Here is a 24,021-nt window from a genome sequence, read left to right on the forward strand (position 1 = left end):
TCAAAAACTTTGAATTTTTTATCACCTTAACAACTAAAAATACAAATAAACTATCTTTATAATACTAAAGAAAATAAAAACATAAATCATACAAAATGTTTAAAATAAAAAAAATTAAATTAAAACATTGCTTTGATCTTTAAGTTTTGTTTTTCTAAGCTTTGCGAAAATTTATTACATATTTTCAAAATTAAGTCTCAGCTTTTCAAAGATAGCATGTTTTTAGATAATAGGATTTATTAACCGCATATCATTAATTTAATTAGTTCAATTAATTAGATTTAAAATCGTTTATTAGATCTATTGGTACTTAACAATAGTTTTTAATGTGCAAAAGTTTTTTGAAAGTTCCTATCAACTACAAAACCGATTATCAAAAATTACAACTTTCAGACAAGCGGAGGTTTGACAGTAAACGAGTAGTTTTCAGTATGTCGACAAAGTCAAAAAGCTTTCACAAGTTTCTTTTGGAGAATACAATTCATCGTCAAGGTTTTGTATATGGAGCTGAAAAAAACAAAATTTTGCAGGTTATCTTTCTTAGTTATAGAATCTATATTCTAAAATAAAAGTATTGCATACAAAAACCAAAACTAAGAATTCAGAAATAAAATAATTTCTAGTAAATGTTTTATTCTAGCTGGATATAGTTCTTGTTTTTAAACTGATTTGTAATTACTGTGACAGTACATGTTTTGAAATGTTTTAGTTCTCAATGATATTTTTTGGGATAACAGTGAAACATTTTTCATTAATGTAGCGTGAGTATGTTTATTGAAGTATGTAAAAATTACTACAATTATACTGTAGTAAGAAATCAAGTATAACACATAATTTTAAAAATTATAAATAATAGTTATTAAAAATGCTATACCAAATAGCTGTCTACAGTTATCAGTTCTATAAATAAGATTAAAGTTTAACCAGTTCTTTTTATTTTTTTTATAGAGTAGTAATTAGTAATAACAAGTATTATATTTCAAACATTTTATATAATCTTCTGATATCTCTGGAATTTTATTTAAAAACAATCATAAAAAAAAGGTAAAGTATACTAGCATCAACAAAAACTGTTGAAAACTTTAGTATAATAGTTATTTTTGTTATCTTTTAATTGGTCATTAAACGTTTTACTATGTTAATAAAATTAATTATAATCCTTGAAACGTATCGTACAAGAAAACTTAGACAAAAAATAGTAAATGTAGAAGTAGAAAAAGTAAATCACTTAGAAAAATTTTAACTAAACAAAAAAATTCTAACTTTTAACTAAATTACAAAGTTAAAAAAACCATTGAAAAATAATATCTTTATAGAATAAATAAAATGACTCAAATTCTTGCTTTTCCAATATATTTCATCATTTTTTGTCAGGGAAAGTACAATTGAAACAATAAAAAAAAAAACACAAACAATACATATTACAAAAGTATACTAATTATAAATAAATAAATTAACTAATTAAGAAAATTGATGAAATATATTGGAAATGAAATAATTTGAGTCATTTTATTTATTCAGTAAAGTTGAAAATAAGTGTGATGTTTAAATATTTAATATTTTTATAGCTTGTTATAGAAGATATTAACTTACCATCCAATCAGAATAAAAAATCTTTATCAAATACTTTTGAGTTAGTCCGTTCAATATTAGACAAACAATCTATATATGACGACAACCGAAATTTTGAAGAGCACAAAATTGACGAATTGCAGGTAAATTTACTTAGTTGCATTTTCTCAATATAAACAGCATTTATTTATTTTTTATTTTTTTGAAGATAATATCAACAATTAGCACTGATGAACACTCAAATTTTAAAATGATAGATAATAGATTATTGCGTCATTTTGGATTGATAGCGATTGATCAACCGTCAGATGATGTTATTTATAGTGTAGTGCATACTCTTCTTAAAATAAACACTTTTGGTCGACCGTTTTCAGTTGAGCTTCACGAAAGCTTAGTAAAATTTCTTACTGATGTTTTTCGAGTCGTGAAAAATAACCTAAAGCGTTGGTAAGTGATACTTTTGTTTTTTGAAAACAACGTTTAAACGAGTAAATTAATTATAGCAAAATGCCTGGACGTGAGTTTTATAATTTTTCAATTGGTTCTTTGGTAACTTGTTTACGTCACCTCTGTTCTCTCAACAACCAACAACTCGAATCTGATGTGACCTATATAAATATAATAAAAGAGAGAGTAAACTGTGTTTTTTCTGGTGTCATATCACGTGTTTCAGATGAAAACTTTTTCAAAGAAAACATCCGTGAAATTTCAAATTGTTGTTTTACTCACTTGTCAAAAGAACATTCTAGCATTGAATCACAAACTTGCTTACAAACTTCCTTAGGTAAACTAGTTATCTATAAGCAATAACTTTAAGTACTTATCAGAAGAAAGAACTCTTTATTAAAAAATAAGTAGCAAAATATTTGAATATTTATGTAAAGTATGTAACTCGAGTACTTTAACAATTTTGCAGCTGAACAAGGAAAAGTTTTCTTAAGTAGTAAAACTCAGAAACTTCTCCTGAAAAATGACGACTATATTATTTTAAAAGTTAGTAAAATTTGTTCAACAAACCATCATAAATATTTTTTTATAACTAATAGTATACTAAAAACAATTTAAACAGCAAGCTGTAGATGAGTTTCAAAAAAACACTCAAAACAAGTCTTTCTACCAAGATATTACTTTCAGCAGTGATATAGTCAAGCATATTTCAAAAATTGTTCGAATGCTTTCATTTGGTTCTGGGTTACTTTTTTTTTTTGCATATTTTTTTAAATAATAATGTTATGTAAATCTTTAAACAACTTTTTTATTACATCAAAGTGTTTAATATTTCTAACATATATTTATATATATATTTATATATGTGTGTGTGTAATAGGCAGGTTTAGTTTAGTTATGCTACTTTTAAGTTTATGACTTTACTTCTTTTTGTATGTAATTGAAACTAATTAATAGTTTTTTACTTTACAACAGCGCGTTTATGTGAATACAAAAGTATGTTAATTTAAAGTTTTAGGTATATCAATTAGAAAATGTTTTAACTCATAAAAATTTGTTTTTCAGAAATTTACTTGTAGTTGGAAAAATGGGATCAAACTTAAAAGTATTAAATGAAATAGCCTTAAATTTGTGTCAAAAAATACAAATACACCAAATTGATTCATCACAAAATCATTTGTTTATTGAAAGCTTAAAAGTAGCTTTGAAAAAATCTGGTATAGAAAATAAAAAAATTGCCATAATGCTGGGTGCTAGGTGCGTTTCTTAAACAATGAACCTTTTCTCTTTAAAATACGTCGCGATTCGATTTTTTTTGATATAAATTAAATTTGAATTTAAATGCAACTAATTTACAAAAACTTAATAACTGAATGCTTATAATGAAATTTAATCTTATTCTAGAGATCTTAATAACGACAATCGTTTTGATATTGTCAATAGCATTCTTGAAAGCGGTGATTACTTAAACTTGTTTTCTCCTGAAGAACTTAAAGAAATGATGCAGGTATTATAACATTCAAGCTCTTCTGATTTTTTTTGTTTTAGTTTTAAGTATGTAAACTATGCAATGATGTTATTTTTTACTTTGCAACTAAGTACTATAAACTTTTTTTTTTGACAGCATATCTTTAAAATATAGATATATTTAGCTACTTACTTAGTTCAAAGTAGTAATATGATATATTGGAGATCATGTCACTTTTGCACGGCATATTTTTACACAGACCATAATTTTTTCTCAATGTTTTTTTACAGACTTAATTGTTATTTTTAGATACAAATATAAGAAAAGTAATTATTTATAATAATTTATAATTAATATTAAGTTTAGTTCTAATTACGTATATATTAATAAATTTAAGACGTGTTAGAACTAAAAAATTACGAATCGAATTGTTTGTCTTGACAATGTGGCAACTGTTTATGAGTTTATTAATACTGTTTATGGTATTTAAAAAATATTTAATAGTTTAAAATAACAATCTATTTTCAAATTTAATTATATGAAAATAGAATATATAAGTTATAAGTTAATATTTTAATTGACGACTTATCAAAAGTGTCTGAAACTTGCCCAACATTTCTAGTTTGCAACTTAATGCGAATGCACTTAAAACTGTAATTAGAACTTGATGATGGTGTAAAAAAAATTATTTTGTTTAAGTTTTACAATTAAAAAATCTAAACAACTGATAATTATATTTAATGAACTTTTTGTTCACTGATAAAGAAAAAATAATAATTTCAGGGGTTACTTATCAAGTTGAAGCGCAAATTTATAAGTATGTCATCTCAACTAGATACTACCAGCTTTTTTAGATCAAACGTCTTAAAAAACTTGCGACTGATCATTTCTCTTCCACCTCAGCATCGGCTACTAGCTGATTCATTTGAAAAATTTCCTGCAATAATGTCTAAGTGTCAGGTTTCTAAACTAATTGATAAATGAACGGCTTTCTTTAAACTAATTTTTAACAATATAGATTTGAATTAGTTTTTCGAAGGCTTATTTTTACTTTCTCAACCTTTAACTAGATACTGTGGTTGAAAAGTTGGCAACAAGAAGTTCTTATCAAAAAAGCAGAATTTTTTATAAACGAAAAGAAAGTGGCAACTGATATTCTTCACAAAACTAGAGAATCAGTAGCAATGGCTCTAGCTAATATTCATAGGTAATAGAAATTTACATGCTTTTTATTTAAATTTTAGCACAAATTTTAAGCCATAAAAAAACATTTAAAGCAGTTTAAAGCATTTAAAGCAGTTATAAAAACTAATCAAATAAGTGACAAAGTTTTTCACTTAAATTTACCTTTCTTTAAAATCTGTAAACATTTTACACAAAACTAAATATAAAGTTTATAATAGTATCAGCACAATTTTATATACTAAATATTTTCTTTATAAAATGTTTATACAGTTAGTAGATTGAAAATAACTTATAAGGTATTACAAAGTTAAAGGTAAAAACTTAACATTTTAATCGTTAATATAACAAATCAAATTCGTTTAACTTATTATTTTTTTTTTGTTTTACGTTTTAAAACTAAAGTTTATAAAAAATAATAACTAATGTTCATTTTTAAGCTTGACATTAAAAGAATTCAATCAGTTGAATTCTTCAGGCCCTGTATCTCATACAGTTGTCATTGATGACTTTACATCAAATAAACAAGTTGAAGTTCAAAACTTACCATTCTCTAATCAAATTTTACAAGAAAGAATGAAACTTTTATACAGGTAACAATATAAGAAGAAAAAATTTTTTGTTACTTTTAAAAATTATAGTTTTAAGTTATATTCTTTTTATTGTAAATCTAAAACCATTTTATGTTGTATTTTTCCATAGCTTGTCAAAATTTTGACACTTAAGTAAATAATTGAAAATATTTTCAATAGATTTCATATACACAAAACTTACATTTTTTGCGTTTTTTAATAGGAATTGTTTGGAATAAGTTTAGGCTAGATTACGTCTCTAAAAAATTGATTAAGTTTGCTAAACTTGCACGTTTGACAGCGTTTTTATCCAAAAATTGCAAAAATGTTACGTTTTTATATTTGAGTACATCTTTTTTTTGTTTTACTTTGAATAATATAAAAATTATTACTAACTATAAGTACAACCACTTTAAGAAACTTTTAGCAGCAAAAAAAATTAATCAGATTTTTTAATGCAAAATTTCTAGTTTAAGAAATACCAGTTTTTTAATCTATACTTAGAATACATTGAAATTCTTAGAAATATGATAAACATTGCTTAAGTTGTTAATAATAGTTAGAATAAATAGTTGTTTAAAAAAAAATGTTTTTATAGGTAGATTTTTTTTTAAATAACGTATTCGAAAACCCTATTTAAACAAGCAACTCTAAAATTTTGCATAAAATTGCATAAATGTAGTTTTCTATAGTTTAGTCGTCATTCTAATTTACTGCTTTGATAAATATGCATGTAAAATACTCAAAGCTTTAATCTTTTAATTTTGAAAACTGATTTAGTTTATTTTTTTGTAACTTATAAGCATCTAAAATTTACTAAAGTATTTCGTCTTTATCTTACTTTTTAATCTTGAAAAGTACTCTTTTTTTATCAGGAACTCTGAAAAAAAATCTACTAAAGAGCTATTCTGTGGACCAAGCTTTTTTTTGCGACTAATGAACTGCTTTAATGAAATATACAGTGAAAAAAGCAAACAGCTTCATGATACAGCAATTAAAATAAGAGAAACAATTAAAAGTTTTGAAAATTTTGAAAACGAAGTTAATAGAAAAAAAGAAGAGTTAAAGGTTTATTTTGAAACTATTATAAGTCTTTTTTGTAACAATAAATTTTAAATTGTAAGGTTTTAAATAGTTTTATTTTTATTCAATATTTAAAAATGACCAATCAAAATAAAAAATACTAGAAATTTGAAACAATAAAATGCAAAAATATTTAGTCTTTATAAAAGTTATGAAAAAACATATATTTTTAAAAATAGTGATTTACACATATATGTAAGGTTTATATATTTTTGAACTGTTTACGATTAAAAAAAAGAACATGAGAAAAAAAAAAAATGAAGTGTAAAAAAATTGTATGTAAAGTAAAAAAAGTATTTTTATTATTCAAATAAACAAAGTGCGACAATTTTTTTAAATTATAACTATACAGTTGAAATACTTTACAATAACTAATTTTAGTCATCAGAACATTTATATTATTATTAAAAGTATTAATTGTTGTTTATCATTATTTTCATTGTTTAAGAAAACATCTTGGTTATTTTTAAATATTAATATAGATTTTATCAGCGACCTTTGAAAAAGCTTCTGTACACGTTGAAGAAAACTACAGAAACCTTACTGTTGAAAGTTCAAAACTCGAAAAGCTAAACTCTTTAAAGTCAAATAGTACTTTAAAAGAAAAAAACACTTTAAATACTCTTTTAAAGGTTACACTGAATGGCAAAAATTTGTTTTAAAGTATTTGAATAAATTTAGAATTTTAATTCCTATCATTAAAAAAACCACATTAATAAAATACCTATTGAAATTCGAACAGATAAATGCAAAAGACATCACTTTATAATATTTTTATAAACTATTTTATGCAATAGCCTCCTACTTTTAAAAACATTCTAAAAAATTCTGTTTGAATTCCTATAGTCAATTCTATCTGATAATTTTTAAATAAATTTTGCTATAACTCTATAAATCTATATATTTCTTTAATAATGATGTTAAATGATATATTTCATTATACGAACAAATAATTTTAAATCTACTGTGAAATCTTGCTGAATTTTGAATTAAACTAATTTTGATACTAGTTACATTCTTTTTAAGTGAAAAAGTGTAACTTTCTTTTATGTTGAATAAATACTTCAACATTCAAGTAATTAATTCATCAGGTCAAAGAAACTTACGAGGACAGTGATTTTGATGACCTTGATGAATTATTAAAAAAAAGCCGGGATAGTTATGACATCAGATTTGATAGAATGAAATGTGATCAAGACAACCACAAAAAAGTAAAAATAGACGAGGAGATGAGATCAGCAAAACTAATGGTTGACGATGCCAGGTAGGTAACCAGTAGTATAAAAAATTGTAATAAAGCACTAAATTTTATTTTTTTAATAAACTAAAAGTGTAAAGTTCCACTTTCTTTATTTAATAAAACTTGATCAGTAGCTTGACTCAGTTACTTTAAATTACAGGCTCAGTTTACTGAAAACAAAAAATCAAGTGGAGTATTGGATGCAAAAAGTTGACAGAAATTGCATTGAAAGACTGAAAGCATTTAACAAGCCTCCTTTACTAGTTGCACAAGTAAACAGTTGTTTTATTTTTACTATTTTCTTTAGAAAAAATATTTTGTAGAAAAGAAACATTAATGTCTTTGATTAATGTTTTAATAAATATTTAAATATCAAGCTTAAAATATTTAGGAAAAAAACGTTTTTTCAGAAGTTTTTTTTTAACTATTTTTTTTTTGTATACACTATTTTTGTAGTTGTAGTTTGATTTACTACATTTAATATATAGAATTACCCTTAAAGCTGTTCGTATTTTTATTCAAATTTTTAAACTTAAATAAAGTATTTTGATAAAACTAAAGTTATACAATATTTATTTAAAATGTTTTTTTTATGAATCTAGTGTATAACATTTACACTTAGAATCTTGTTTTAAATATTTGGGTAAAGTATGACCATAATTGAAATGTATCAATAAATTAAAGGTTTTAGAAATGGTGATGGTTTTACTTAATTCAAAACCATGGATTAAAAAAAACGAAGAAACTAGAACACAATCCTCTGATGGAGAAGTTAAACTCCGTACAATGTCTAACCGTTCCTCTGTCACAACTAACAGTTTAAATAAAAGGAAATCTGTAACTGCTGAACGTAAGACAAGAACAACTAAGTTTGAACAAACTTTGAACCACACTAAAAGTATATTTACTAACAGTGCATTTACTTTAATTTCTCATTATAAAATTTATTAAGGTCAAAATTTTTTTCAAATTATGTTTAACAGATAAAAAGCAACTAGTTGACTTAGATAAATGGAAAAGTATTCAGAATTTTATGAACGATACTACCCGATTTGTAGAGCTAATACACAGGTTTGAATCATGTTTCTTTTTGATAATTATACAATCACTTACTTCAGAAACAGCTTTTGTTATCATAGCATTTTTTTTTACTTTATTTTAGCATTAGGAAAAATAAGTCGTTTTAGTAAAGTTTGTCATACACTTTTTCTTTTTAAATACTTTTCAATCCTTAAAGCATCGAATGGGAAAGAGGTTTAAAAGAAAAGCACTTAGTTGAAATCGAGCAATACCTTCACAAGGGAGGTGACGATGAAAAAGGTGTGACTGGGGAAGGATCTCTACTTTGTAAAGACGGTACTAAACATATTAGGGCGAAAAAGAGACAAACAAATAGTTCAAGTAGTTTTTGAAATATATAAGTTTGTAGATTTAATTTTATTTTACTTTTTAAAGTTTTACTTATGCTATTTTTAATCATTTTACAAACTTATCCTTTTTTTTTTTTGATATCTTTTGAAAACATTCGCATTCTGTTAAGTATACGGTAAATAGTTGGTCAAAAACCTTGAAAACACTTTGAAATTGTTAACATTAGTTACTTTTTGCTATTAGTCTAATATATTTTATTCAGACGAATTGAGTTAGTTTAAAACGTTAAATTAATTAAAGCGATAATTAATACAAGCAAACGTACTAATAACCACAACGTTCCAATGATTGCCTGTATTTTTGAATATTTAGTTCTTTAGTTTTTTGCTTTGTTAAAGTTTTTTTCTTAATATACTTAATATTGTAGTTTCTAACTCAATTTTTTCATTTTTGAGTCATTCTAAAACTCTTTTCATTTTCCATACTTTTAAGATTGTTTCAGCTTAACGAACTATGTTTTTTTGCTTAAGTTAAAGGCACAAATGGTTTTTGAATCTGTAGATATTATTCAATTACAGAGTATAGAGGCATTACAATAGCAGCAGCAAAGTACAGTAGCGAAGATGCTGCAGTTCTTGTTGAATTTACTGTATCAATAATCGAGTATTCTAGGAGATGTGCTCCTTTATCTACTGCAGTTAAAAAACTAGATATTCTTGAGCATGAACTAGAAGTAATGAACCAGCAAGAAGCTGTAAAGAAAAAGGTTGTTAAGTGGCTTTACTGTATTTATTTTTTTAGATAACGTTTACGAAAATTTAATAATTCTTTTACTTTTTGCATTTTGTTAAGCGAACAAAATCTTTTTTTAAGATGAGAATTTTATTTAAATTTTGAAAAAAAAAATTAGTTTATGACTAAAAACAATCAAAAATTTAGCTTGAAAATGACAATTTGGCACAATGTAAAGAACGTACTACAATAACAGAGGAAACAAACAAGTTTGGTTTAATAAAAGAGATCAGTGAAAGTAGTGTTCAAGATATTCAGTCTAATGTTAAAACTTTACAAGAAAGGTAAAAAGCATTGCAATATGTAACATTTTTTAAACTAACACATTAAATAAACCAGGTACGAAAAGTCTATTGATGTCAAACACAGAATAAAGTTAAAGTCTGACTTCTTAAAATCAACTATTTCTTCTGCTAATACGCTTATAGAAAAGTAAGATGTAGAATAAAACACTAGAAAACTAGTAGCTTAAAACTTAAAGACAAATATTTAAGTTAGCGTATAAAAAAAACTTTAAGAAACTTTATTTAAAAAAAAACACTTTTTATTCTTCAATGTTAATTTTTGTTATATAAGTAAAAAGTGGTTGTGACAACTTTTTTCATAAATTATGTTACATTAAATAATTATGTAATTTTTTTTATATAATTCTCGTTTTAAATATTTTTTTTTACAAAAAAATCTACAAAGTTATAAGTACTCGTTACATTGCCTAAAGTACTTTCAAAAAAATTCGTCTTCAGTAAGCAATTATGTTAGAACTGCTATATAATTCTGAAGCGTTGAGATTTTTATTTTAATTTTAAACAAAACTATTGAAGATTTATTTGTATAAAAACTAAATCAAGAATTAATTTTACTCTTTATCAACTAAGTTTACCCTTTTATTTGTGTTTTTTTAAAGTTTAAAGTAATATTCAAAGGTTTAAAAAAATACTTATGATTTTTAGTTCCAAAGCATTACAAACTAAATTGAAGAAAGCTTACACAGAGTCTATAACAAAAGAAGAACTAGTAACAAACTGCATATTAGCATCATGTTATATTGTATATTGTAGTCAGATGACTATAGATGAAAGGAGAAGAATGATAAAATTTTACACAAGAGTTTGCAAGCATTACGACTTGTCTTTACCTGACAAACTCATTTTCAAAAATCTCAAGTAAGTTACTGTATTTAAATCGTTTGAACAATCGTTTTTCAAAGCATCTTTAAACACTTCCGGTTATTTTTATTAGGTTTTTACGTCTGAGAAAAGCAGTCTAATAATATAATAACTAATTTAGCCATATGATATAAACTGTGTTGTATTGGTAGTGAAAACTTTCTGTGCTTTGTTTACGGCTAATTTTACTTCTTTTTTAGACTATCAGATTTTTTTGAGGCAGAAAAAAAAGTTCATGACAATGATGATAACAGTTGTTTGGTGAATGTTCATTATGATCCTGTCTGGCCATTAGTATGCGACCCGCATGGAGGGTTTTGTGAATGGTTTGCTTCCGAAAACAAGAATGCACAAGTTATACTATACCAAGTTTGTCTAGTCTTTGGTTAAAAAAATTTTCTAAATGTTTTTTATACTTTTATTTATTTTCAACAAAAACAAAACAAAATATATAAATTAATGAACAACTCAAATTTCAGTTTTCAATATATTTGAAAAAATTTTGTCATGGAAAAAACAACTGAATCGATAAAAGATAAAACAAAAAATACATGTATATTACAAAAACTAAACCAGTTAATTTATTAAATACAAGTTTGATTAACAAAAATAAAATTCAAATTAACCAAAAACTATTTTTATTAAATTGAGCTATAGTGTAACCAGATTTTGTCTTTTTACATAGTTTAGCTTTATCTAAATTTATTGAAAATCTATGAGTCTGATTAGTTAACTAAAATAAATAAAGTATAACTGAAAGGTTTTTCGTGTACCAGGTTCTAGGACCAAATTTTTAAAAGTATTTTTTTATCGTTCAATAAACAATACTAGTTCTAAAACATTTGAGCATTGTCTTAAATTTTTAAACCTATAATTTTTTTTTTCTATAAACAGGATTATTCACTAGGTGTTCAGTTATAGACGATCTTATACTATTTCTTTCTATATTTGTCTTTTCTATCATTAATGTACGAGATTTATTTTAACACATGAAATTTGATTCTTGTTTTTAGATGTCTGGAAGTTTGCCCATTGTAGCTACTTTCGCAGTAGCATTCAAATGTTTAGACAACAAAACTTTATTCTTCTATTGTCATATGGTCTTTTACCGTTTGATTAAGTTTTGGTTTGGAGATGAAAATAACTCTGGGATTTTATGAAAAATTTGTTCTGCTTGTGACTTTTTTAGCTTCACTTGAATTAAACGACTGTGACTTTAATAATATATTCATTAGCGTTTTAGCATACCCATTTATTTTGAGAATTTACTTTAAACTACTTAACTCATCAATTAAAAAGTCTGCTGAGAAGATTTTTTTGCCCTTCTATATAAAGTTCTAATCAGACAAAATTTTCTATGTTTACTGCAAAAAAATTGAAAGTTTAAGTAAAAACCGTGAAAATAACTTTCTGTAGATTTTGGGTGTGAGTTTTCAGTCTGTCTTTTTTATGTTATCTTCAAAAGACACAACGCACAATAACAATTTTAGTATAACTTTTACTTGTTTGTGAAAGAGATAAAATATAAATTAGAAGTTTTATTTATGTCATTTTTTATTACCTGATAAGATTTTAAGCTACTTAAAAGATTGTTTATTGATTTAATTAAACGGTTTAACCTATACAATCATATTTAAAACAATTTTTAAATTAAAAATTATTACCAGTTGAGCTGAAGTTTTAGTAAAAATAATTCTAATACTTTACTCTGTCTAGATAAAAAGATAGTGTCAATTACTTTTTCTAACAAAAAAAAATTAAATACTAATACTACTTTTGAATTACAAAGGATTTGAAAAACCAACTTAAAACATGTCTCAGTGAAGGAAAAACTTTATTAATTAGTTATTGTGATGTAAATAAATTGTCTGAAGATGAAAAAATAATCGATGTACTACGTTCCTCAAACAAGTTTTTTAATAAGACTTCAAACAAAAATTTTAAAAACAAGGTACATAAAAAAGTTGATTTTTCTAATAAATGAAAATGTTTTACTTTTATAATTTTTTTAAGTTCTTTAAACAGTTTGAGAGTTTTTTTATAGCTTTAATGCAAATTTTCATGTTGATATAATAGTCGAGAAAAAAGTAAACTATGTTTTGCTTCTTTGTCAATAAAACTAATTTTGTTTAATTGAGTTTGACCATAGTTGCTTTTTTTTTAATTATATAACTTCGTTTATGCTCTTCAGATTGGTAAGTTTAAAGTAGAATGTAGCAACAGCTTCAAACTTGTAATTCACACTACTGAGAGTCCACAATATATTCCAATTGAATTAAGCTCAAAAACTCGTGTCATAAATTATCAGTACTCAAGTGAAGTAGTTCAAAACCATCTGTTGTCAAGGTTTAAAGAATATAACTGATAGCTCTTTTTTTTTTAATAAAAAAATATGTTTATTTTATTACCCTTTCTTATCATTTTGTTTTCATACTCATAGTATACTTTTTGAAATTCTTAAACACTAAATATTTTTACGAATGTTTAAAAATTGGTCAAAGTCTTAAAATATATGATCGTTCTTTTTAAAAAATTAGTCTAATTATATTTTTAGTATAACAGTTTTTCAATAAATTGCTTGACAAAATAGGTTTCTTGTGGTAAAAAAACAAAAGCTTTATTCCGAGATTGAATCGATGAAAGAAAAAATAGTTAAAAAGAAAATTCTACTCAAATTGACTGAGAATAAAATTATCAATGTACTCTATAATAGTAAGAATGTGCTAGAAAATTTTAAACTAATAGTTAGTACCAGCGACATGCTGGCAAACTACAACGTACAAGATTTGAGGTAAAATTACTTTTATTTTAAATACTTTTACTTATATTATAAAAAAAAATTAAATTGTTTATACTGCTAAAGATTTTAATTTCAATAGAATAATTTTTGCCGGTCATCAGAAAATATTTTTTTATTCAAATAAGACACATGTTTTTTAACTTACAACTATTAATAAACAGACTGTAATTTATTTTGATCGTCTTTATTATCAACCAAAAAGAAATTAACAAATTTTTACGTATTAATTAAGAAAGTCAACTTTATTAAAGATAATTTGCTCTATTTTAGATTACTAACTTTTAAAATCAGTCATTTTTACTTTTAGTACTTTATTTAAATTTAATCAAACATCTTTCATAAAAAAACGTTTTAATAGATTAGTTTGAAGAGTCTAAATAAATAGAAAACTGTACTTAAAAGTCAACGTTTTAGAGTGCATAGAATAAATTTTGCTAATAATTATTTTTTCAGTCAAACAAGACTTTTATCTGATTATGATCTACTGCTTAGAAACAAAGAAAGTTTTAAAGAAATTCCAGAATACGGTGCTCTTTTATTTAAAGTAGCACAAACAATGACATGTTTACAAACATATTACATAGTTGATTGGACAATTTTCTTATCGTAAGTGTAAAAAAACGTTTATACATGTTTTGTGTTTTACTCTAACATTAGTAATTTAATAGAATACTTTCCCTTAAGGTTTAACTATAAAAATTGTTATATAAGTTAAAAATAACATTGAGATTAAAAATATGTTTTTAGAAGGTTCCAGTTTTATCTTAAAATAATGGTATTTTTGTGTGAATTCAACATAAAATTGTAAATTATTTTTTAACTATACAATAATTTTAAATTATGACATTTCAAACCGCGACAATTCACATTCTTATTTAAAAAAATAAGGAGCCATGTCTGAAAAAGTAAATAAGAATTTTAAAAGTATTAGTTTAAATTTTGTTTACCTGATGGTCATATAAATAAAACTATGATGAAAATTTATAAACTACTTAAAGAAAAAAATATTATTTTCTAAGAATATTAAACTTCAGTAAATTTTATAATTTATTTTTACATGTCTCAAAAAACAATTTAGGTTTTTATTTAATATAACATATTCTTGAAAGTTTAATAAAGAAGAGTATGGTGGTAAAAAAACTTTAAAAAGTATATTTTTAAAGAATTAGTTCACAGTAATCTAGAATTAGTAGAATTTGAATTGTCAAAATTTCAATAATTATTCGCTACTATTTCTCTAAAAACTATTAAAACTTTGTCGTAAGTTTGAAAAATTGCAAGCAGTTGTACCTCCTTAGTGTCTTAACATAGTTGTTTAGTAAATTTCCACTGTATAATAAAACTACTTGTTAAAACTAACAAGTTTAAAAAAAAATAGATTATACGACTGTTGTATTGAGAAATCAGAGTCATCAGCTCAAAAAAATGTTTGTAATGAAATGGTTTACTACATCTATAACCAAATAAGTCAAAGTTTACAAGAAAAGGATCAGATTTTATTTGCATTAGAGCTAGCCCTAGAAATGGAATCGAAAAACGGCTAGTTTTTAATTTCTGTCAGAGATTATTCTTCGACTGATAACGTAAACTTTTAATTCTACGCTTTAGTATGAATTCTTTTTGCAAAGTTTATAATCACAAACAACATATTTTCTTATTTAATTAAAAAATTGCAGACAATATCCAGTTTGGGGAAAAAGAATTTTTAGTTTCATCAGATTATTGTTTATCAATAATTCAAGCAAAAAACTCTAGCCTTGATCTTTCCCGAATGAAAGTTTCAAAACCATTCGACTGGATGAGTGATGATCAACATAAAAACTTACGAGTTAGGGCATTTACTAATCCTAAGCTTTCTTAAAATTCATTTAACTTTTCATAAAGATATTAGCTAAAAAACAGACTTGTACAACTGATAACTTATTTAACAGTTATCAATTTTTACTAAAATTGTTTTATACATCACAGACTCTAGGAACATGTTTTAGTTGGTTTAAAAGTGCTTTTGATAAAATGAGTAGCAAAGAAGCACAATGGAGGAATTTGTGTGAAGGAGACAAGAAAGTCGAAATACCTGATGGTGCCAGTTTTACTCCTATTCAAGTTCTCCTCGTTATGAGGTTTTTGCAATAAAACTAAAGATGAAAGTCTTATAAAATTAAACTAACATAATTAAAAATAAAAGAACTCACTTATATATCAACTATTATTAGTTATTCTAAAACTGATATTGTTATAATTCAGTAAAAACTGTCAGCTATTGTTTTACTTTTTTTTAGTTATAACGACCAATACTTGGAATTTCTAATGATATCTATTTTTGTTTAAAATATTAAAATATTTTGCATTTATTTTTCTTGCAAGATTAATTAATCTTTACTAATTTCTTGTTAATGTGCTGCTATAAGTGAATTTTTCAAACGCCTATATCGTTAGAACATTTACATCATTCTAAAACTTGTTATTCTTAAAATAAACTTATAAAAAAGTATTAAAGCTAAGTACTAAATGATCAAATTTACTCTTTTAAATTTATTTTACTTGTTAAAGCTGTTTTAAAGTTTAAGCGTAGTCGGACTAGTCATTTTCATTAATTTTTTTTATGTGCATTGATGTTAATGATGCATGATGCAGTTTTTTTTTTCTAGAAGACTTTTTAATATAAATTTTATTTGTCTATAAAAACTAATGTTGTAAGCTATTTAATCACTTTACATTATTGACCTCTTTGTAAAAATAAAGTTAATTTAATTTAAAAAAGTTTAAACATCAAATATTGTATAAAGTTTTGTATAAATTTGAAAACGTATATTTCTTTACTTGCCTCACAAGTGTCCACTTGCCTCACAAGTGTCACAAGTGTCCTCACAAGCGTTTTGAAAAAGTTTTCAATTTACGTAAAAACTTAAATTAGGTTAAAAAAAGCCTGTTTTTATATTTTAGATATCTGTATAGTTTTCTAAACAACTTATACAAAAATATTTTATGTATTTAGTTTATCTTATGCTGAAGAAACTCAGAAGTAGTAAGAAATTAAATAAATACTTTTACTCTAAAACAGATGTCAGCAGACTTTTATAAATAACGAACGTGGTTTACTAAGAAAGTCTTTCGCGGGCAAGTCTTGTTAGAAAAAAGTCTTTTAGGGCCGTCGTAAAATTTTCAAATCTTAACCTATGAATTATTAGTAGTTTAAATGAAAATTTTTATAAAATGATCATTAAACTACCCATTTTTTGATCTAATTAAATTAAGATCAAGTTTGTTAAAAATTAGGATCAATTAAAAATCATGACTTCAAAATCTTTATATTACTTGTTCAACTTTTGAGTCGATGTTTTTATCTATTTAGAGCTTGACTGTATGCTCTTCATTTTTACTTTAGAAGGCTCATTTAAAAATAAAGGAAGTTAAGAAAATGAGCATAAATCCGAATTTAAAGAAGGTGTTTTAGGAATGTTATTTTATTATAGGTGTTTAAGGAACAATAATTTTTAGTAAAAAACGTAGTTTTTAATTATAAAAACAATAAAAGTAAATAATTAATTTTATTTCATGCTTCTTACTGTCTTAAATTTGATACTTCTTTACGTTTTAATAAAATATATAAAAAAGCTAACAAGCTCGTTTTATTTAATGTTATCAATGCTTATTTTTTTGCTTTTTTTTTTGTTCAGAGACGGGGTCATTATTTTTACCTCATTCGAAACTTTTAAAAAAATTTGCTTAATTTGCATGTCGTTTTTAATCTAATAATACGTTAAAACCAAAAACTTTTGCTTACTATCCTTAGTTTGCCGACTTCTGCTCTACAAAAACATTTTTGTATAAATTTAATATAAATATTACCATATTTATAAAAAAAACAGATCAATACGTCCAGATGATTTGCATCATTTAATTTCACAGTTTGTTTCAAAAGTTCTTGGGAAAAAGTATGACAATCAAAATAGTATTAACGCTTTTCCAACAATCAATGAAAGATCTTTGAAAGAAAATACAATAGCTAGAACTATCCTTTACTTTACTGACGGTTGGTTTACTATACACTTTTAGACTTTTAAGTAAAGTAGTGAGCTATGAAAAAACTACGAGTTTTAAATTCAATAAAATAGAGTAATTTTAGAATTGAAAACCTCTATAATATGAAAGGGCTTGAAGAAGTTTAAAATATTAAACTTTAGAAAAATTAATGAACAATTATTTATAGTGTGCTTTAGATAAAAAAGTACTTTAATTAAATTGTCTTTCCAGATGATAGTCGGATTTTGGAAGTTTTGTCGGAATTTAAAGAAAAAACTTTAACAAAGTCCATATTTATAATTGAAATAAACGGAAATAAGGAAGAGTATAATATACAGAAACAAATATTGCAAAATAAAATTAAAGAGGTTGACTTGTATAGTGATATATTTTTTTATGTAAAAACAAAACGTGCTTATTAATTTTTCTTGTATACAGCAGTGCATTGCATACTATTAACTATATAAGAACTTAGACCATTTGAAAATAAATGTTCTTACTTTTAAGTATTTATTTGTTTTTTTTTTGTTTTGTTTTTTTGTTTTTGAATTTCAACTTGTCTGTTATATCGTTAATGTAATTACTGAAAATACTTTTTGGTAAATTTATTTACTACACAGTATTTAAACTTTTTTTTTTTAATTTTTGTTTAATATTTGTTGGTAAAAACCTTATGATTAATTCTGTAGTGTTAGAATTATAACAAAAAATCTAAACCAAGTAAGCTGACTATAAAAAAGCATAAAAGTTAATAAAAAAAAAATTAATGACGAACTTGAGAAGTAGTAATTATGAAACTGAACTTTAAAAACAATCAATTATAGTAGTTTAATTTGTTCTAATCTAATGAAAATACTTTTTTTAAACCATTTTTAGGTTGACTGCGTTTGTATCCGTAATGCACATTTAAACGAAAAAGTTTTTCAAATGATTATGAAATTTATCAGTGAAGTGAAAAAGAAATCTTTTGGTATATTTTATGTTTTTGCAACCTATAAAGTTAATAATACATATCATGAAAATCCATTAGAAATGTTTAACAAGTTTTCAAAGGTGTGCTTAAACACTCCAAGGGTTAGTAGCAAACATTTCTTAAAATCATTACTACTAGTTTTTTAGCAATTTTTAAGGTAGTTTTTAGCTTTTGTTTTTATCATACTATCTAACGTAAATTATTTTTTCTTTATGATTTTTTTACTAATTTGGTCAAAGTTCTTTCAAAATCGTTTTTAATGTAGTTTAGTATTTTAATAATCATTTAAGACGAGAACAGTTTACTTAAAAAGTTGGTTTAAACTTTTTTCATTGAAACATAGTCTTTTAATTTTACGATTATATGATCATAGATTTATAAACTTGCAGATGTTCAAGCAAACACTTTTAAATGCTTTTAAATCAAATATATTTAAAAGTGTATTTGAAAGCTTACCATCGACAAAGCGACCTGACTGGATTAATGTAATTAGTTGTATTTCAATTTTACATGCTTCAATATTACAAAGATGTAAGTTAACCCATGGATTTATAGAAGGTGGCTTTCTAGAAAAAAACATTACCTACGAAGACTTGGAAGTTTACACAAATTTTATTTTCAGAAACACTAACCTTAAAGAAAATTTACCAAAAAAAAACTAAGAACAACTTTACTTCTTAAGCACTAAACTTACAAATATTTTAATTCACTACAAAAAGATTTTATTAAACCATTAAAAATATATTAAACTATTAGTAAATATTAAGTATGCATAAACAACAAAACTTGTAGCAAGCTATGGAACTTGCAAGAAAGAATTTACCATCGTCCAGCAGTACCGTTAAAAATTTTAAATGGCCTGAATTAAGGTAGAATATTTCTAATTAAACTTGATAAAATTAAAAGCTAACTCTGTATTTAGTAATAATAACTTATGAAACTAGACTATTTTTAATTAATTTTAAAATTATAACAATCTAATGACAAGTTTTGTATTTGAAAATTTTATTTTACTCTATTAAATCTTTATTAAAGTATTTTTATTTAGACACAAAATCGTAAATGATGTCTACGGGAAACAATTTTTAAATGTATTGGATGAAAGTAGTTTAAAATCACTCACTGATAAATACTTGTGCCAAAACCCGTCAAAAAAAGAAAACGACATTTTTAAAAGTAGGTTGATCTTTATTGTTATAAAATTTTTGACTGACATCAATTAACTTCGAACAGCTAAAAGCATTTTCTCACCAAAGTTTGCACAATTTACAAAAATAAGTTATATGTTACAAGAGATACAAAACATTCCAAAATATCTTTTGGAAAAGTCAGAAATTTGCGGGCTACATAGTTCAGACGATGATAAAATTTTATCGAACTTTTACACAACATCAAGGTGATATATTTATAAAATAATTTGTAAATAAAAATTGTTTTAAATAACAACACCACTTATATAAAGGTTCAAAAGCATTCTAGAACACACCTCAGAAACAATAACACCTCAGAAAAATCTAAGTTTTAAATCTACTACTTCTGTTTTTTCGGGCACACTTCAAAGGTTATAAAAATTTCTCTTGTTTTATGTATATAGGTAAAACCTAACTTAGTAAATTTTTTTTAAACTATCAAATTTAATACTTTAACTTTTTAACTATAACTATAAGGGTTTTAAAGTACACACTAAAGAATAAACCAACAAATACATTTTCCAACAACAAAAAAAATTATAGTACCATTTTCTAAATGACTTAAAGTAAATAAAATATTATCATAAGAATATATAAGTCTAAACTTCTAGAGATGGATTGTCTTTGTACTTAGCTTCAGAGCTTGATGCAAATAAAACTGCTAACTTGCTTGATACCTGCAGTTTTTGTCTAAGTAAGACACCTCAACCCTGGTCATTAGTAAGTGTTTTTTATAAAGTTTAAATCAATTTCTAATTCTTATATCGCATTTTCTATGTTTCAGGAAGCTGTGAATGAAAAAATAAACAGAAGTAAAGGAAATAATAACGAGTTTTCAGACTGGTTGCAACTAGAAATTATTTTTTTTACTGAACTATTGGTTGAAATTAAAAGGTGATTACTTTTTTTCTTTTATATAAAAATTACCATTAAGTACAATTTTTATACTGATGACTATATAAAACAAGAGCCATTCATTAGTTCGCATTAAAAAATATTTTAAAGTAGGGCGATTTACATTTTCAAATATGAAATGCATCAGTGTTTCACCATACTTTTCTTAAAAACAGTAAACCAATATTTTGTCATATTGTTGTTTTTTAATGAATTACAACTTAGTCTGAGAAATTTTTAAAAACTCAGATACTAAACAAACTGAATACGCTATTTAATTTAATAAATCATAGTTATTTTTGAAATAGTTAGTGATTTGTCATCATAAGAGTTTTATGTAGTTTTTATTTCAATTAAGCCCAAACTCAAACATATTCCAAAAATAGTTTTTTTTTTTTTTTTGTTTATAAAACTTATATAACTTTTGTTCTTCTAATGTTTTTTAATTTTTTCTTTTGTTAATTTAAATATATAGATATAAAGAAGTTTAATTCGTTTGATTTGTAAATATTTTATCAGCTGTCTTCGTATTTGAGTTTAATTATAAGTCTTATTATGTAGTTAACTCTTTGTGCAATAATTTCATCAATCTAATAAATATTCAAGCAATTTGTACAAAGCACTTTTTGTTCATTTAAGTACAGTAATAAATAATCATACTGTCTATAAACAATCATACGTGGTGAAATCATAAATAATCATACGTGGTGAAATCATAAATAATCATACGATATCATAAATCATAAATAATTATACGTGGTGTACGACTCGATAACCGAAAGGTCCTTTGACAAAAATTTTCGAGCGCATTTTTTTATCATTCTATAAACAATATGTCTTAAAACTTTATAAAGTTTCAACCTTTTTTTTTAAATTTTTTACTATTTAAAGTATAAAATATTAAATTCTAAATAAAATTAAATTGCGTTTATAAAATTAAATAAGTTTTTATAAATATTCTAATACAATAGTTAGTTAATTTGTATATTAATAAACGAAACGTAAATACCGCTTGTAATTTATACCAACAGGTCTACTACTTGTATATTTCGTACAATATCTTCTCTCGAAAGTTACGGAAATCAGCTTCAGTACTGTGATGTCGTAACAGCATTAGAGCTAAATAATAGCAGAATTCCAAGAGTATGGTTAGAGAAAGCTGGAATTAACAATTACCCATCAATAAGTTTAAGCGAGTGGGTTCATGAAATTGGAAACCGTTATCAACACTTCGAACGCATGATAAACTTGGTTATTTCATTTAATCTTAAAATATATTTTTTTGAGTAATGAAAAAACTGAAGTAAGAATAAAGTAAATTTAAATAATTTCTAGGGTAAAGAGAGAATCGCTTCGTACTGGCTTGGTTGCTATAGGTACCCAGCTACACTAATAAGTATAATGAAACAAGACACAATGAGAAAATTAGCAGTTAAGTTAGGACATGTTTGCCCAATAGAAAAACTACACTTAAAAACTGAAATCACACAAAGAGACAAAGATCATGTCAGTAAAATTAAAGTACTTATTACTAAAGCTTATTTTTTATTATAGTAACAAGTTATAACAATGTTTTAAAATAAAACATTATTTCAGTGATTTAAACTGTTTATCATAAGTTAACATAAAAAAATTAAATTTTAAAACTAGCTTTTAACAAGTTTATTTCATTAAAAATTTAGTTTTGAAAAACATAAGTTATTTTTTGTTTTGTAAAAAAGTATTTTAATCAGCTGTCTTTACTTGTTATATTTAAAACATATTTTTAAATTAACTTCTTTTCATTAAGTGTAAAACTTAATAAATTACTATGTATCTAAAACTTTTTTAAACAGATTTTTATCTGCTTAGTCTTCAAACAAGCACAATCTATACTTTAAAAACTAGTAAAAATAATATACTTAAACTCATACAAAACTGTAGAAAACTTTTAACTATACTGTATACTTAGCTTTCAAATGTAATGTTTCAAATATTTTTAATTTATAAATAATTTTAGCTACGAGACCCACCTTCAGAAGGGTTTTTTATTTGGGGAGTCTACATACAAGGTTGTTGTTGGGAAAGGTCAATTAATGAAGTTTCAGACCAACAATCAAAACTTGTTAATGGTACTCTGCCTTCAACACAAATAATTCACTTAACTTTTAGTGCTAAGAATAAGTAAGTTACACATTGGTGTAAATTTAATTCTTTAAGAACGCATTCCGACAATACAAACTAGTAGCGATATTTTGACTATGTTCAGAAAGGTTGAAACATCATCGTCACCAGGGGTGTCGCGTGGGGTGTTGCACTGCCGCAATTGCACCACCTTAAAATTTTGTAAGAAAAAATTAAGTATCTGTAACGTTTTCGTTATTTTTTAGAACAAAATCTCTTATTAAACTCCAATCTAAAAAACGACTATTTTGCTCACTTCACTACCGCAAACTCTTAGCTGACTGCCGCAAATGAACTCAAAACAGCAAAATTTCTTAAAGAAATATTGCAAAATCAATATCTTGCGGTAAGTAAGCTAAGTTGAAAATTCCCTGAAACAGCAGGTTTAAGTATCATTCCACAAGTTATTTTAAACAAAAAATGAAAACAAACCTAAGCAGAGCACAGGCAATTCAAGCAACTCGAGAAGAGATAACTCGAGAAGAAGCAACTCGAGAATAGGCAAATCGTGAAGAAGCAACTCGAGCAGAAGCAACTCGAGAAGAGGCAACTCGAGCAGAAGCAACTCGAGCAGAGGAAACTCGAGCAGAGACAACTCAAGTAGGGGCAAATCGATCACCATCAACTCGGATATTTTTTTTGCACCACCTAAGAAAAATACCACGCGACGCCACTGATCGCCACTATAAAATAAACAAGAGATAGCACCGTACGACCATCAACAGCAATCCAAAAGACATTCTTAGACCCGTATTTGTCATAATTGATAAACATCAGACAGAAATATTCACGGTGAATTATTCTACTAGTTAATCTAACCTGATTATGTACATTATGTAGCGTATGTTTGTGCGTACAGTAAAAAAAAATTGTCAGTTTAAACTTGAGTTGAATTTACGCACGGTTGATAAGTAACCTAGTAACAGTATTTTGGCTATATTCAGCAAAGCTATGATGCTTACGTATTAAAAGAAACACTGAATTCAAACTGAAATTTACTATGTATTAGACGTTGAATTGCAGATGATTTAGTTACCTCATTTTTTGACTGTACTTACAAACGATTGCTTGACTGCTGTTGGTAA

General features: G+C 24.8%; 1 protein-coding gene across 1 annotated transcript in view; it reads left to right on the forward strand.

Moving 5' to 3' along the window:
- The window catches only part of LOC145833384 (dynein axonemal heavy chain 8-like), a 47,646-nt gene that overhangs the window by 22,353 nt on the left and 1,272 nt on the right, over positions 1 to 24,021 (forward strand). Inside the window, exons 30-72 of the mRNA XM_082940563.1 lie at positions 394 to 530; positions 1,569 to 1,715; positions 1,781 to 2,019; positions 2,076 to 2,356; positions 2,489 to 2,565; positions 2,642 to 2,763; positions 3,085 to 3,276; positions 3,424 to 3,526; positions 4,271 to 4,447; positions 4,558 to 4,694; positions 5,110 to 5,262; positions 6,117 to 6,309; positions 6,807 to 6,956; positions 7,416 to 7,588; positions 7,725 to 7,836; positions 8,249 to 8,414; positions 8,548 to 8,635; positions 8,802 to 8,965; positions 9,514 to 9,701; positions 9,875 to 10,011; positions 10,067 to 10,159; positions 10,678 to 10,890; positions 11,094 to 11,262; positions 12,683 to 12,844; positions 13,085 to 13,239; positions 13,484 to 13,684; positions 14,147 to 14,299; positions 15,072 to 15,232; positions 15,370 to 15,521; positions 15,662 to 15,813; positions 17,563 to 17,726; positions 17,948 to 18,084; positions 18,593 to 18,790; positions 19,079 to 19,288; positions 19,482 to 19,558; positions 19,738 to 19,865; positions 19,923 to 20,085; positions 20,152 to 20,250; positions 20,491 to 20,599; positions 20,664 to 20,773; positions 21,805 to 22,024; positions 22,109 to 22,279; positions 22,773 to 22,936. Of these exons, the coding sequence (XP_082796689.1) occupies positions 394 to 530; positions 1,569 to 1,715; positions 1,781 to 2,019; positions 2,076 to 2,356; positions 2,489 to 2,565; positions 2,642 to 2,763; positions 3,085 to 3,276; positions 3,424 to 3,526; positions 4,271 to 4,447; positions 4,558 to 4,694; positions 5,110 to 5,262; positions 6,117 to 6,309; positions 6,807 to 6,956; positions 7,416 to 7,588; positions 7,725 to 7,836; positions 8,249 to 8,414; positions 8,548 to 8,635; positions 8,802 to 8,965; positions 9,514 to 9,701; positions 9,875 to 10,011; positions 10,067 to 10,159; positions 10,678 to 10,890; positions 11,094 to 11,262; positions 12,683 to 12,844; positions 13,085 to 13,239; positions 13,484 to 13,684; positions 14,147 to 14,299; positions 15,072 to 15,232; positions 15,370 to 15,521; positions 15,662 to 15,813; positions 17,563 to 17,726; positions 17,948 to 18,084; positions 18,593 to 18,790; positions 19,079 to 19,288; positions 19,482 to 19,558; positions 19,738 to 19,865; positions 19,923 to 20,085; positions 20,152 to 20,250; positions 20,491 to 20,599; positions 20,664 to 20,773; positions 21,805 to 22,024; positions 22,109 to 22,279; positions 22,773 to 22,936 (6,697 nt within the window). The remainder of the gene's footprint in view (positions 1 to 393; positions 531 to 1,568; positions 1,716 to 1,780; positions 2,020 to 2,075; positions 2,357 to 2,488; positions 2,566 to 2,641; positions 2,764 to 3,084; positions 3,277 to 3,423; positions 3,527 to 4,270; positions 4,448 to 4,557; positions 4,695 to 5,109; positions 5,263 to 6,116; positions 6,310 to 6,806; positions 6,957 to 7,415; positions 7,589 to 7,724; positions 7,837 to 8,248; positions 8,415 to 8,547; positions 8,636 to 8,801; positions 8,966 to 9,513; positions 9,702 to 9,874; positions 10,012 to 10,066; positions 10,160 to 10,677; positions 10,891 to 11,093; positions 11,263 to 12,682; positions 12,845 to 13,084; positions 13,240 to 13,483; positions 13,685 to 14,146; positions 14,300 to 15,071; positions 15,233 to 15,369; positions 15,522 to 15,661; positions 15,814 to 17,562; positions 17,727 to 17,947; positions 18,085 to 18,592; positions 18,791 to 19,078; positions 19,289 to 19,481; positions 19,559 to 19,737; positions 19,866 to 19,922; positions 20,086 to 20,151; positions 20,251 to 20,490; positions 20,600 to 20,663; positions 20,774 to 21,804; positions 22,025 to 22,108; positions 22,280 to 22,772; positions 22,937 to 24,021) is intronic.

Source organism: Thalia democratica, chromosome 4, assembly GCF_965202585.1.
Source record: "Thalia democratica chromosome 4, ktThaDemo2.hap1.1, whole genome shotgun sequence".
Classification (NCBI taxonomy): domain Eukaryota; kingdom Metazoa; phylum Chordata; class Thaliacea; order Salpida; family Salpidae; genus Thalia; species Thalia democratica.